The sequence below is a fragment of the Castanea sativa genome, chromosome 5 (genome assembly GCF_040712315.1).
Source record: "Castanea sativa cultivar Marrone di Chiusa Pesio chromosome 5, ASM4071231v1".
Classification (NCBI taxonomy): Eukaryota; Viridiplantae; Streptophyta; class Magnoliopsida; order Fagales; family Fagaceae; genus Castanea; species Castanea sativa.
In genome coordinates this window covers 14,722,479-14,737,942 of record NC_134017.1, presented here as the reverse complement: position 1 = coordinate 14,737,942, position 15,464 = coordinate 14,722,479, and the positions used below count along the sequence as shown (strand labels likewise).

General features: G+C 34.4%; 1 protein-coding gene and 1 pseudogene across 1 annotated transcript; one reads left to right on the top strand and one right to left on the bottom strand.

Moving 5' to 3' along the window:
• Window positions 1-956: 956 nt before the first annotated feature.
• Window positions 957-8,032, bottom strand: LOC142634801 (putative leucine-rich repeat receptor-like serine/threonine-protein kinase At2g19230; annotated as a pseudogene).
• Window positions 8,033-13,625: 5,593 nt separating this feature from the next.
• Window positions 13,626-14,522, top strand: LOC142634800 (uncharacterized). The gene has a single exon (XM_075809057.1). It carries the CDS (start codon window positions 13,626-13,628, stop codon window positions 14,520-14,522), a length of 897 nt encoding a protein of 298 aa, XP_075665172.1.
• The last annotated feature ends 942 nt before the right edge of the window (window positions 14,523-15,464 follow it).

The window sequence follows — 15,464 nt, the reverse complement described above, 5'->3', positions numbered from 1 at the left end:
TCTGATTCGATGATGCTCTCAAGTCAATGATAGGCCCTCCATTCTACCACCCAACGTGATTTGGTCGGGTTTGGATTAAGCCCAAACTCGATTTGACCTAACCTGTGTGTACTATAAAGATTCATTCTCTCAATTGTAAATATTAATAGAAAACTAGGACTCGTTTGGCTAGAGATTTTTAGTATTGTTGTTTAAGTGTTTTGGAAATACGTGTAGATTGAAAATTATTGTGGAAATAAGTGTAAGGGTGTTTAAACACTGAAAATTATTGTTTAAACACCCCTATCAAACACCCCCTAGCTTTCTTCATAAATTTAGATTCTTTGTAGAGGGAAGGTAAATACCATATTTTTTTACTCCTAAAAAACCAAATAATTATTATAAGAAATGACTTTAGCAAAAAAGATTGTTAGACAGCTTAAGGAATAGGCCCATAGGGGCAATGAATTTGAAGGGAAGAAGCCATGGAATTCACGCAAATCATTATTGAAAGTATATTTTTGCTTGATCAATCAATGGGATGCTTTTCAAGTCTTTTTTATATATATAAAAAAATATTATAAATTGATAGTTAATGTGGGTGTCAAAAAGATGGATTCTCAAAGATAACTCTCAAAGAATCAAGTTTCTAGCCTCACAACTAATTTGTATGAACTAAGAACTCAATGATCCACAATGGGAAACTTGAACAAGAACTTGATTTGAATAAGCCTGCCGAGGATAAAAACTTCCGAAAGCAAGGGTACAATCACTCTATGATATTTCTCTCTACATTCACATACTTATCATATTGCATACACAGAACACTTGACTACAAATCTTTTGTTTGATAACAACCTAAGATGGGGTCATGAGCCTTATAGCTCAATTGATGCTTTCTGGTGAAGATGTCTAGGTTCTAATGCCCCCTCCCCAAACTACCAAATATTTACCCCCCCCCCCCCCAAAAAAAAAATCTACCTACTATGAGGCACAATATCTGATTCATACTCCAAATGGGTCATTTTGAATGGAATGTTTGAAGTTGTTAAATTGCCCTCAATTGCCATCCTTTGAGTTCTTTCATGAGTCATCTCTACAGCCAAACATTCTTTAAGTTCTGCCAACGCATGACTCATATTTGGCCTTTGGATAGCATATGATGGTATGCATGACATGGCTATCTCTATAGCTTTCTAGGCAGAACTGGTGTTGAATTCTCTTTCTAATCTTGGATCAACAATGTTTTGAACATCATCCCTTTCAATCAAAGGATTAACCCAGTTAAGTATGTGATTGTTTTTCACAGGGCCTCTTACTATTGCAGCGTGGCCTGTGATTAACTCAAAAAAAATAATCCCAAAGCTATAGACATCGCTTTTCTTATTAAAGTTTCCAGATACTTGAAATTTGCATGTAAAACAAGTGTGGCTAGATAAATACAAGAAACTCATGGGTTGATTTAATTCTGCTAGCTATTACTTTCATTATATCCTATCCTAGTTGCACTTAGTGATTAAATGATTGATTGCTTGGACCTTAAATAAGCATCCTAATGCTCTATATAACACTCTCATTGGCGAAGAAAGTGAGTTGTGCATCAAAATTAAAATAGTACCCTGATGCTTTATATAACTCCCATCGCTGAAGAAAGTGAGCTGTGCATCAAAATTATAATAGTATGTACTTGTAAAAACTGCAAAATTTTGAAATTTTGTTCAATTAATTGAAATTCGTGAATTTTATAGTGTTTGGATGCATTGGGTACTTGGAAATCAATGTTTGATCTTTAAAGGCAGAAAATATTTTTAATTAATGGAAAATTTTATGATAACAGGCTTAGTGTGTTGCAGATTCCACTAGAACATATATACATCATACTTGAATTCACTCTTAACTCCAATTATATATATGAATTTCAAATCAATAGGTCTAAACACTTACGCAGGATCAAAGTATCCCAATGTGCCAGCTGTGCGAGTTGACACATGAGAGTCATTTCTCGTTGTGAAGGCTCTAGATAGACCGAAATCAACTATCTTGGCTTGCATGTGTTCATTATATAAAATGTTGGAAGGTTTCAAATCTCTATGGATTATAGGTGGCTTGCAACCGTTATGTAGATACTCCAACCCTGCAACTCCACCAATAAACCATTGGTAACTTATTCTTAATATATTTATAACTAAAATAAAACAATATTGAAGATGAATAATCATGTAATTGATTTGTTTACAAACCATGTGCTGCATCCACTGCAATATGAAGTCTCTCAATCCAAGTTAAGACATTTCTGTTTGTCACTATAGCCAAAACATTATCAATTTATCTCTTTAAGCTCGGATGTTATAAAAGATAGCTCTGATTTCAAAATATTGTGAGAAAATTAGTAATATTTGTGAGTTTTTCATCAAACTACACACGCCTAATCCTAATTATATGAAATAGAAATTTTACTTTTTTATATATTAAGCTTAGATTGGCTTGTTGATACCTCAAACTTCCTCTTTTTGGTTTGTTTTAATTGTTCTTATGCTTTGTATTGGTGTATCATGAAAATATTAGCTGGGCCTCCGGATAGTTGTCATGCCCACATTCTAATATGCTTAGATAGTACCATAGGTGCTTCACTAAGGGGCAGGACATAGTTACAGTTTCATAGGCAGTATGCATTGTGTTTCATGATAAAATCAAGCAAAACGAGACTACCCACTGGAAAAAACTTGATACTCATCTGGTATGAGCAGCACATGTTAGGTGCCCTGCTCTCACTAGAAGCCAACATTCTTTTGATTTGACAAAGGTAACTAATAACGGAAAAGACTGTACAGATTCTAATATGCTTAGCTAGCACTATAGGTGCAGTTATGAAGCCTTGCCCTAAACTAAATTCTGCTTTTAATTTGACCATGCCACAAAGTTAACTTATTGTGGGTCATATGATGAAGAGCCTTCGGACACAAATGGTAAATACCTAATAAATGCTGGTGCAGATTGCCATTAGCCATGTTCTCATATATAAGTGCCTTCTTTTCACCCTCATCACAGTATCCAACAAGAGAAACCAAGTTTCTATGATGGACTATCATTAAGAGTTGTGCCTATTTCAAACCAATGCTCCAATTTAATCAAATGAAAGTATGTTAGCTGCATGCCTCATGCAATCTTAGTTTCAAATTAAATTAACATTTTTAAGTAGTCAAAAAGATTGGCTGCTATGTTCAATCTAACCTCTGCTCGAAATTCCTTATAGCCTTGGTTTGATGAAGTAGAGAGCAACTTAACAGCAACTTGAGTTTCATCTCTCAGTTTGCCAAGGTACACTTTTCCAAATCCTCCTTCTCCAATGATGGTTTTGAAGTTATTAGTTATGCTCACAACCTCTGAGTAGCTATAATGTTGATTCTTTGATTTGATGTTGGAGTTGGTGACCATATCTACTGCAAGGAAGATTTTCACAATTGTAAAATGCAAAATCTATTAAATAAATTTCGAGGCTTGTGTGGGAATACGTAGATATTATGCTCTAAATATCTCATGTTTGTGTACTCAAATCGATTTCATCTCACACAACATTTTTGAGGATTAAATCCAGAGTCCACTATTCTAGACACGGAATGAAAATAAACTGTTGGGCTTGTGCCACCAAATCCATTGCAACTACTTTAGGATGTGTTTGGTTGGGGTGAGAACAAGGAGGATAAAAAATAGGGTGAAAAATGTTGTTTTCTATTGTTTGGTTGATGAAGGAAAATAGGAGAGATAGAAAATAGGGGAGAAAGTTTTCCCTCCTGGACCCACTTTTTTTATCCTCCTAAATTGGGAGAAAAATGAGGAGGGAAAAGTGATAAGAAATCCATTTTACACAAATACCCTCTTGCCTACCCCTCATATATTATGTAACAAGGGTATAATAGTCAATTTATATAAATTATATTTCCACCCTTCCCTTTTTCTCTCCAACCAAACAAAAGAGTTTTTCACTCTTCCATTTTTCCACCCTCCAACCAAACACATAAGAGGGAAAACCAAATATTTTCTATTCTTCTACTTTTCCATTCTCCCACAATTTTCCATCCTCCCACTTTTCCACTCCTTCAATCAAATGGACCCTTAGTTTACTTTATTTACGGTTTCTCCATAATATTTTGTCAGTGGTAAAGCTAGAGGAGGTCTTGGATTGCATGCTCATATATGTTTTGTGCTTAAGGTAGAGTTGTCCAAATTTATATGGTCAGCATGGGCTCAAGATTGTATGAAGTGATCTACCCAAGTTTGATTGCCTTCTCAATCTGAATTCCAAGAATTGAAGATGACTGGAACAAGACCTTTTACAAAACAGCAAGAGATTGGGTTGACATGGTTAATAATCTTTGTGGCACAGTGACTGGATTGTTATCATTTATTTGGCAATGTTAGGTGGATATAGGTATAGACTTGGTGTGTGGTGGTATATATAGGAACTTGGCGGTGTCGTGAAGGAAATATTCAATTGTTTATTTGTTTTTTAACTACTTTTTTGTGTATCTTGAGATATCATATGACTATTAGAAATCTTGCCACCTTGCTCACGGTCCCATGGATGTGATAAATACTGCAATTAATATTGTCATTTTGGTTGAGCAAAAAAGGGTATCACCACACAGTCCCAGGATGGCAATCCTGAGAAAAATACATCCCATTGATATCATAAAGTTAGGTGAAGCACAACTGAAACATGACTTGAGCATGATTCATATATGTGCATTGCATGAAGAGAATGAGCACATTTACCACTCAGATATTGAATGGTACATGGATGGATTTTTATCAAATGCATTATATTCCGTCTTGATTGTGTGGTTTGTCGCAATCGCCGCAGGTGAAAACTAATTAGTATTCTCAGCATTTTTATTCAATTTCTATAATTGATTTTCATAACTGTCTAAATAGCTTTGGTGTATCACAGGAAAAATAGGACTACTTGGGACTGGGTGCTACATCTCCTGTAAATAACCTCACTTCAGTGAATTGTGATAAAAATTACAGAATCAAAAAATAAAGAAAGACGTACCTCCTTGTCTTTTCCTTCTACAGATATCCAGAGCACTAAAGATGAACAGAAGAACCAGGACTGCTGCAATAGACGATGTAATGATTGGAACAACATATTCCTTTTTCTTTTTTCTCTTGCATGGAACTGACATACAAAAATCTGGATTTTCGCCAACACTTGCATAAAATGCATCAAGGTAATAAGCCGGTAAGTTATTAAACATAGATAGATGGTGCTTCCATCATGCAATACAAATTAATGTTGGAAATATAGAAGACATCTGATTTTACATATCAGTGAACAACATATACTTTTTCTAGCATTTGGCATGTATAAAAAGCAGTTATAAATGGAAAGAAGAGAGAAAACACGAGACGGTAAAAAAATGAAATTAGAGTTACTAAGTAAATAAAAATGTTGGAGGGAGGAAGTTAAGCACATCAATTTCCCATCCCTAAACTTTTGCAGAAGAGCCTCAGGAACTGAACCTGTGAGCTTGTTCCCATTTACATTACTGCAAAGATATTATTATGCAGATCACCTCAATTTTCTTCCCTTGAATTTATGTTTGCTATACCAAGATCAAAGCTCAAAAATTTACAGAGTGTTCAAATTCGGTAGTAGTGCCAAAAATTCCGGTTAAGTCATTGTAAGACAAATCCCTGGAAAAGAGTTAGCAAGATCCACAGATGTTAAGCTAAAAAATTATTTTATTTATTTTTTGACAACCTAATATTCAACTGCAGGACTTGAATAGAGCATTTTCCAGGTAAAAATTCCTGGGATCAAATCCCACATATGCACTTTCCGAGCATTAACACCTTCGGCAATAAGGGATCCATAAGCTCAAGCTAGCAGATGGTGTTACTGGACCTGCTGGCTGCCGGTGTCTAGCTATCACTATTCTATGATAAATATCAATCAAAATTCAGACTAAGACTCACAAGGACTGGATTGCTTTGAGATTGAAGAATGAAATTGCAATCTCCCCCGTCATATTGCTTGAGCTCAAGTTCTTTCTTGTCATGATGAAAGAAGGAAGAATTGTTACCATTCTTTAAAAGATAATTTGCAATTCAAACAAAGTAATTCTCATTTTGGGAAGGTGATGTGTTTGAGCACTCCGTCAAAATGAATAAATCAAATATCAGAAGGAATGACATAACATTTTTTTTTTTATAGCATATGAAAGGAGTCTGTTTCATTGTCACATTTCCTAAAATGATGCATCATCATATCAGTTAATATGAGGGTCCATTTGATGTGTGTACAGGTTGAGGATTTTTTCACATTAGACTATATTGATTGAAATTTCACAGCATGTGTCAACACAAGTTTTGATGGTTTGGAAGTGCACTTACAATGAGATAATCCTTGGATGATGGTTGTCATTACAGTTCAAACCATCCCATAAGTATTCACTTGGGACACATGGATCGCCTTGCCAGTTTCTAGTAACATTATTCATTTTCTTGATGTCCATGATAGCTTCAACTATAATTTTTTTTTTTAAAAAAAAAATTCAAAAAGAGAGTGGGAGAGAAAGGTAGGTGAATTCAAAATACAAAATCATACAGAAGATGAAAAGTGACAGTTAGATCCAACGTTTGCAGAAGTTGAACATCTATGCCTTTGCTATGATAATTAATTGCCAAAATGTAGCATATATGATGTTCAAAGTGAACTACCAACAGTAGCAAATTCTAAGGCGGTCAGCAACAATGCAAGTCATAATACCATGCCATTTCATCAAATCTGTGAAATAATTTGAAAATTTCTTTTGCAGTTAACTAATGAACTTTGCGTGATCCTATTCTAATTTGAATTGGACAGATAAAATGGCATGGGAGTAACAATTATTTCATTGATAGATGCAAAACTATTGACATGGCCTAAAAGTGCGGTGGCTCTGATAAAACTTTTCATTTTCTATTTTGGAAAAAAACAAAGACTCATCTGGCAAACGCTTCTTGATGGAGCAAAGCTCTGTAGTTATTGAGCCTTCCTATGCTTAGGAAGTATCATCGCATATGCTAAAGGCAACTTAAACTAGAATGTTCCATTTTTGACAGCAGTCCTCAAAACTAAATCTGGTAAGTTATAAGGGTTATCATTGCTCGAAGAATAAACGGTTGAGTTTGTGGCTATTGGAATCCAATTTTCAAACAGTAAAGGGCTCCAGATGCGATCATAGACATCATTTGGATACCTAATTGAAATAAAATAAATAAATAATTCAGACTGTGCCAGAATAAGATGATACTGGAACAACGTGATATATTATTTATATGCATATGCATTCAAGTGCTTTTATAGTTGATGAACATGAACAAGGTAACTGCAAAGTTAAAATACTGTTGTCATGGAAATAATTAATGAAATGCAGCTAGGTGGTGAGCTCACTTATCTTAACATACAAGTTTGAGAGCATATAACAGTAAATTTGATAATCCTGAGTGGTGTAAGAGTTATCTTAAAATAAAAGGCAACCAATAATATTCTTCATATGCAAGCCATGCCACTGAGGATGGAATATACAGTGTCAGAAAGCAGTTCCTTCTGTAAGAAGTAATTATTTTAAGCTCAGAATGGTGCAACTGACTCAACTGAATGCATTTTCAGAACTGTTACTGCCAACATCATATCCCCATAATAATAACCATATGCACCAGAATTTGTTAAATTCACTGTGGTCCATTCATCGACTCCAAGATGTAGGTCAAATATTGGTGTCTGGTTTTCACCATCGTAATTCCCATATACGAATCTTGCCCTGATCAAATAATTTTTGTATTTTCCTTGCTCTGGTCTCAAGGTGTAACAATTCCTTGTTCCTTGGGGAAAACTTCTCAAGTTCTTTTGTGACTATGGAAGATCTTCAGGTGATACGGTCTTAACTATTCCAGTATCTATCAAGTCTTTATCTGACTTGTAAGGAATTCCAGTTTCCTCGTCAATGTAATCTTCACCGCTGCCACAGTCAATGCTAATGAAACCTTGAAAGAAGAAATTAGACATAGGCAATCAATATGGTTTTCGCAACCTCAAAGAAGGTTTCAATATGAGTTTCGGAACACCCCATGTTTTTCAGCAACAAAACAAAATTTCAAACAGCTTAAGCTCCAAACATCGTTGTGTCAATGTTGTTTGATTTAACACCTCTCTTATTGTGACCTTGTGCATGTGTAATAGACATTTGGTCTTCAATCAAAGAGCTACTGAAATTTTCTTAGAAAAAACAAATATGTACCATAGGATTCGAAATGAAACAAAAAGTTATAGCAATAAGTCTCTGTAGGCATTGGGCCATATTAAAGGAGATCTTAATTCCAGAGTTTAAGCACACTTTTTAAGAAGAGACCCCAGCCTTCTCTCTCTCTTTGCATTTGTTGCTCTGCTTCTATTTTAGGATTGCAATCTTCATAGCAAGAAGCGCCCGAGACACCAACGATGAGCAATTGATAGAATTTCTTCTATTGTATTTTATTAGCTTAATTTATACAGCATCCCAATTTACAATTGATATTCTTTGTTTTGTATTAATATGCTACAAATTAAATGAATATTAAAAGGTATATAAATTACACTTTTCTAACTTAATTTTTCACCCAATTTATAATGTCCCCTCTAATTTTGAGAGAATTACTACAATATTCAACACGCCGTCTAAATTGGAGTTATCTGGGATAGAACAATCAGTCACATGCAAAACATGTGACCAGTGGGCAATTTCTCACTAGGTTGTAACTTTTTTCTTTGGTAAATTTAAAAAAAAAAAGATTGCAATCTTCTCAAAAAAAAAAAAAAATTCAATCTCTTAGCAAAAAGTACTAACAGGATGTTTTACTTCATTACAAACCAGTTAAAAAATAGTTTAGCTTACTTCCAGTATTATTTTAACTGAAAATTCTTTTTATTTTAATGAAAAACTACTACATCATCCACTGACTAAATAAAATATGAAAATTAAAACTCATTACTATTTGTCATTATATATGTTTTTAATTAGAATCTCCTTTTATTTTAATAAAAAACTACATCATCCCACTGCCTGTCTTTAGCTGATGACCTCTCTTTGATATTCTTCATAGAAGGAAATACATAGATCAACTATAAATAGTTGTATTGAGCCTTACAGCACAAATGATAATATTATTTTCCTTTAAGTGCAACTCAATTCTCAACAATTTATCAATACAATTATATTAATGAATTTAAGTGGAAAATATTCAATCACTTAAAAAAAAATTATCTCATATAAGTTGATTTTGATCCTATTTATTAAAGGGTTAAGTGCTCTAAGGGCATCAGATAAATATTAATAAATGTTTAATTATAATGTGCACTTTTCGAAAATAAGATGTATATATGTGTTAATGATTCATTAGATTGCACACACAAATTGATTGTGGTTAATAGTGTTTTTTTTTTAATATAGTCAACATATTGATTTTATTTTTTTGAAAAATGTGTATAAAATAATTATCTAATAAATCATTAAATGCATCTAAACTATTGCTTTTAGTGAGTTAACAAACTCCGTTATAAAATAAGGGACAATTTGATGTCAATTTAACACTTTGTTTGTCTCGGTTATAATGTTTACTAAGAAATGAGTCATTATTTTCCTATATTTGGTAGCAACCTTAAATGAGTTGAAAAACAATCTCCAAACTTCTCAAATTTAGCTTGCTATGAGATAGAGTTGTTTTCCAAATCTTCTATATTACTTTTTGTGTGCCACCTTATGTTCTACCAATCACTACTTACCATATGTATGATTACTTTCCATTTTAAACTTCAATTATTCTATAAGGAAAGTAAAATAAAAATATGGCATGTAGTGATTGGTAAAACATAAAGTGGTATAGAAGATTTAGACTCCTACAATTGTTGTAGATCAATGCTTCCATAGCCGTCGTTGTGGTTTATATATAAATAAATAAATAAATAAATAAATATATATATATATATATATATATATATATATATATATATATATATCTTCCATAGCTACAATTTTGGCTTATAATTATAGCTTACAAACTTGTTTGATTACGATCATATTCGGGCAACTCAAAGAGAAAAGAGTCAAAAGAAAACTACCAATTTGAAAATACGGTCACCAAGAGTTTTTTTATTTCAACTGAAATCTCATAGTGTTTCTAAGCAAAAGATATCTAGTATCCGAAACTCCCTACTCCAACAACTGAATTATTGGAAAAAAAAAAAAAAGAGCTATCATTTGAGAAAGGAAAAAGAGACATTATATTAGTTTATGACTACGGATATAGCATAGCAAGATTATAATAGAATAATAAAGAAAGAAAAAACCCTTTTTTATTATTAAAAAAAAAAAAAAAAAAAGAAGAGAAACTACCCTTCCCAAAATTTCCTTTTTTAAAGTCCAAATACTAAGGATGGCAATGAGGCGGGGTGGGGCCGAAGGATGGGATCTTTGCCCCCGCCCCGTATAGATTTTTCTTGCCCCATCCCCGCCCTTTAAGGCCCCGCGAAGTCCCGCCCTACACCATGAAACTTTATTTCTTGTTAATTTTCTCTATAACTATTACCATTTTTTCAAATAAAATGACATGTTTCAATATTAAAAATATACTTAAAATTATAAATAAATTTATCCTATCAAATCAAACTAATTTTTAGCAAAAACTAAATAATATTATTTAAATGTTTAACAAGACATTGTCACAACAAAAATCTCATAGTATGACAGAAAAATCTCATATTATGTTAATGATGAAAAGTAAGTTGAGAAAGACATATGAATCATGAATGAAAAGAAAAAAAAAGAGTTAAAATTGGTAACTTATTTTCAACTTTGCTTGAGAGAAAAGAGAGGTAGAACCATGTTAGGTAGAATAAAATAAGCTGATGATATTATTGTTTAAATAGTAGGATTTTAGAGTATGAAAAAATTACAACTTAATCTTTATTAACAAGAGGTGGAGCGGGGATGGGGCAGGGCGGGGAGGGGTGGGTCTAAAAAGTGTAAACCCATCCCCGCCCCGTCCCGCGGGTCTAAAATCTCGCCCCATCCCCGCCCCATCACCTTTGCGGGGCGGGAAAAACCTGCATGGAGCGAAGCGGGGAGGGGCGAGTCAAGCGAGGCGGGGAAAAATTGCCATCCCTACCAAATACCAATACTTTTTCCATTTCCTATAAAAGTAATGTTAAAACTTTCTTGAAATGGATTATTAACCATTACCCTAAGGCACCCGTTAGCATGACCAAAAAAAAATACTCTTCCCAAAATTTTCTTTTATAAAGTCCATAAACCATAACTTCTTCTTTAACTAACTTAGAAAAATAAGTGAGTTTCAATTAACTCTACTGATTAAGTCTCTGATAGTTGAATAAAAAATCTAGGATTCAATACCCGCCTACACCAAAAACCAATTGGTGTCTTGTGTCTTGGTTTGATAGTAAATAGTTATCATCATGAGTAGATGTCATAGATTAAAACTCTCCAAAAAAAAAACTTAGAAAAAAAAATCATTCTTGCTAAAAGCTTTGTAGATCAATTCATTGAAACCTTTTGATGTTTCGAAATGAGATATTAATACCTAAAGATGCATTGGTGTAAAAATTTAAAAAGAGAACAAAGTTAGGAAAATTTTAAATATACGAGCTGAATCAAGTTCAGGGGGGATTATCACACTTTGTACACTCAATACATGCATAATTTATTATAGTCAGATCAAATTTTGTTATGTATGATGAGTCCTTTGTTCTTATCCATTGGCAATAGGGGTTTAACCATTTAAGACCATAAGTTGAGCCTCCAAAGCTTCCAATTAAATGAATGATGTTGCCATCGATGGCAACATGCATAACATTGATTGGCATCACATTAACATAATAAATAAAATTTTCAATTATAATTTTATTTTGTGTTAGAAAGTTAACACGTTAGTTTAGTAAGGCATAATTCAAAAATATATTAACAATTTTTTAAAATTTATATGTTAAATTTCATTGTGCTAATAATAATGAAATATTGAAATTTCATTTCTAAAGGTAGTTCTCATGATTTGTAAAATTTTACATATAAAATTTGTTTATCAACAAACAAATATAATCAATTATAAAAAGATTATAGTGTTTCTTGAAGATCCAAAGCTGAATTAAGAACAACTTCATTACATGCTGACTAAATTGAAGATTTAATTCTTGTAATTGAGAATTTATTGGAACATATAAAATATCAAATCGATAATGACATTTAATTGTAAAGTCATATTGTTGATGAAAAAAAAAACGATTCTTTAGGCGGATTTAAACAGCATAGCAGGACCTAAATCCTAAAACTCCCAAGTTTCTAACTTTGGGTATCAACACTTTCTCAGCAACACTTTTAGATTTGCTGCATTATGATCCATGTTGGAATTTCTCAGCACGTATATACTCATGCTAGTATGCTACATATACAAGGATGAATGATACTAGGCAGATCTGTAAAGTTGTGATTTACAACTATTTTGTATTGGTTTTAATTATGTGCCAAATTTGATTGTAATTTTGTTCAATCTTATGTACCCTGTATTTTATGTGGGATTTCTTTGTAAGGGTTGTGCGTGTGAGAGAGTGTGAAGGCTCAAGGCGAATTGAAAATCAAAGAAGTTTTTGCGGGTAGCTCGCGAGTAGCCTTCCCGTGAAGTGAAGCATGTGCTCAGCAGATGACAGGAATGCGAAGAGTCATAACAGATGGTGAAAACTAGTTTTTACGAGTGTCTCGCGGGTAAGGCCTTCCCGCGAGATACCTGTGAAATATTCTATTTTTGTTATTTTGTCATATCTAATACACCCTGTCTCTACCCACACTACATATACCCACATCACCCACATATTAAGAGGAATGCTTTCAGAGAGAAACCCATAACCACAACCTTTGAGAGTTAGAGATTGTCATACCCACAATCCTCTACACAATCCAAAGTGGTTTTTCTCAATTCCTACCTCTCCATATCTAAATCCTTGAGAGGTTGATAGCTCAAACGCTAACCACACCCATTCTGAGTGTAAAGTGAGGTTTTGGTGCTGCTGGGAAGCATTGGAAGAAGCCAAATGTTTAGTGGATGCAATCGGGCTGAATTGCGTGATCTGGAGAGTTAGAGAAGACAAGGCTTGGCAAAATCAGTTGATAGCAGGAGTTTGGAGGGCTCGAGTACATGGGGTAGACTAGGCTTGGAGGGTCTTTTTTTATTAATGTACTCTAACTTATTCTCTAGTGGATTGATTTACCGCTTGAAAGGTGGCAGAGAGGTTTTTTGTCGAGGTCTTCAGTTTCCTCTTCGATAACACATCGTCGTGTTATCTTATGTTTGCATTCTTCTTCCTTCCTCTTTTGCTTTCATTTTACTGTTGTGATTTGATGAATATGGCTTAGAGTAGTTATATTGTTTGTTCGCTTGCATTTACTCTATTCCACACTTAATTTAAGTTAGAGTAAAATCAACTGAGCCATAATTTATAATTTAGGGGTCTAAACAGCTCTTGTGTTTTCACACATATTCGAGTTTTCAATTGGTATTAAAGCGGGTGCACTTGCTGAGGTTTCATTACCTAAGTGTGATCCTAAACCCTTTTTAAGATGGATCGATCTCAATCACTCAATGCTCCTCCATATTTTGATGGGAGCAATTATGCATTTTGGAAAGTCCGTGTGAGGGCATTCCTTTGTTCTATTGACGCTAGTGTGTGGGATGCTGTCGAGATAGGATGGACTAAGCCAGAGGCCACCAAATCCACTTGGGATAAGGCAGCTCTTGCAGCAGCCAATGCAAATAGCAAGGCTTTAAATACTATTTTCTGTGGCGTTTCTCTTGATGAATTTCATAGGATCTCTCATGTCATAATTGCCAAAGAGGCATGGCAAATCTTGGAGACGACCTATGGAGGCACTAAAAAGGTGAAGGACACTAAGTTGCAAATGCTTACCACACGCTTCGAGGAGCTGAAAATGAGTGAAGACGAGTCATTCAACTCATTTTATGGAAAGCTAAATGAAGTGGTGATTGGAAAATTCAACTTGGGAGAAAAGACGGAGGACTCCAAGATTGTGAGGAAGATTCTACGATCATTGTCGGAGAGTTTCCGTGCAAAGGTCACTGCCATTGAAGAGAGCAAAGACCTTGATGAGATTAAACTTCAAGAACTCATCGGTCCTCTTCAAACCTATGAGCTATCTCTACCATCTCAAAGGAAGAGAAAATCTCTTGCTCTCAAGATAGTCAATGAGAGATTGGAAGCTCAAGATTCCTCAAATAAGGATGAGGTTGAAATGGATGTGGCGTACCTTGCTAAGAACTTTTGTAAGTTCTTAAAGTTCAAGAGAGATGGAAAGTCTTTTGAGAAGGGAAAATTCTCAAAGTTCAAGAAGGACAAGAAAGACCTCAAGAAGAAGGATTCAAGAGATTCAAGGGATTGCAAGAATCCTATAACTCCCTTCTTGAGAAGATCGGAGAGTATGCTAAAGTGGCTAAAGTAGCCATCAAGAAAATGAAGAGAGCTAAGCAAGACCACAAGAGCATACTCATGAGGTATAAAGAAATGAAGTGTGAAGTTAAGGCGCTGAATGGAGAACTAACCGAAGCTTACTCTAAGATCAAGTTTCTGGAGCTTGAAATGATTCAAGCTAATGCCAAAGTGGAGTGAGTTGCCTCCAAGAAGCTTGATGAAGTGCTTGCACATCAAAAGTCGTTCTCTAATAAAAGCAGCTTAGGATACACCAGAGAAAGTAGTTCAGGTGCCATTGTGTCCAAGGAGATGAAGTTTGTTAAGGTTAAGGAACCAATGGTAGCAACTACGATTGTTGAGAATGTGAAGGCTGAGAAGAAAATGGAACTGTTCAAATGCTTTTGACGAAGCCTCAAAACCCATTTGTTGCTAAACCCAAGGCTAAAGGGAAGTCTCTTCCAAAGTCTCAAAGAGGTCCTCAAGTTCAATATTTTTGCCACCATTGTGGATTTCAAGGACACATAAGACCTAACTGCTATAAACTTCATGCATTGAAGAAAGCAGATTCTCAAAGGCTAAGAGGACAAGGAAAGGGGAATTGGAACGCCAAGCAGTCAAAAGGACGAGAAGCTGATTCCGAGTTTGGTGATGTGATGAAGATAATAGATACCATCACTTCTTGTTTGGCAAGCTTTTGCCAAAGGTTTGAGAATCACAAATCTAGTACCCAATCCTCTAGGGATATCACCCCAAACGCACGTGCCGTGTGGGTGAAGAAGGGTACACATGCATAAGATTTTGACCATGTCCATGCATCAATTCTTCCTATACGTTGTGACTTTGATTGGTTGCTTGCTTATGTTTCATATTTTAGCATGTTTCTTTTCAAGTTTGTTGTGTACTTGTTGTTTTTGTTGAACTTACCTTACATGTTACGTTTTTTAATGTGTTGAAAAATTCAAAAACCCCTAAA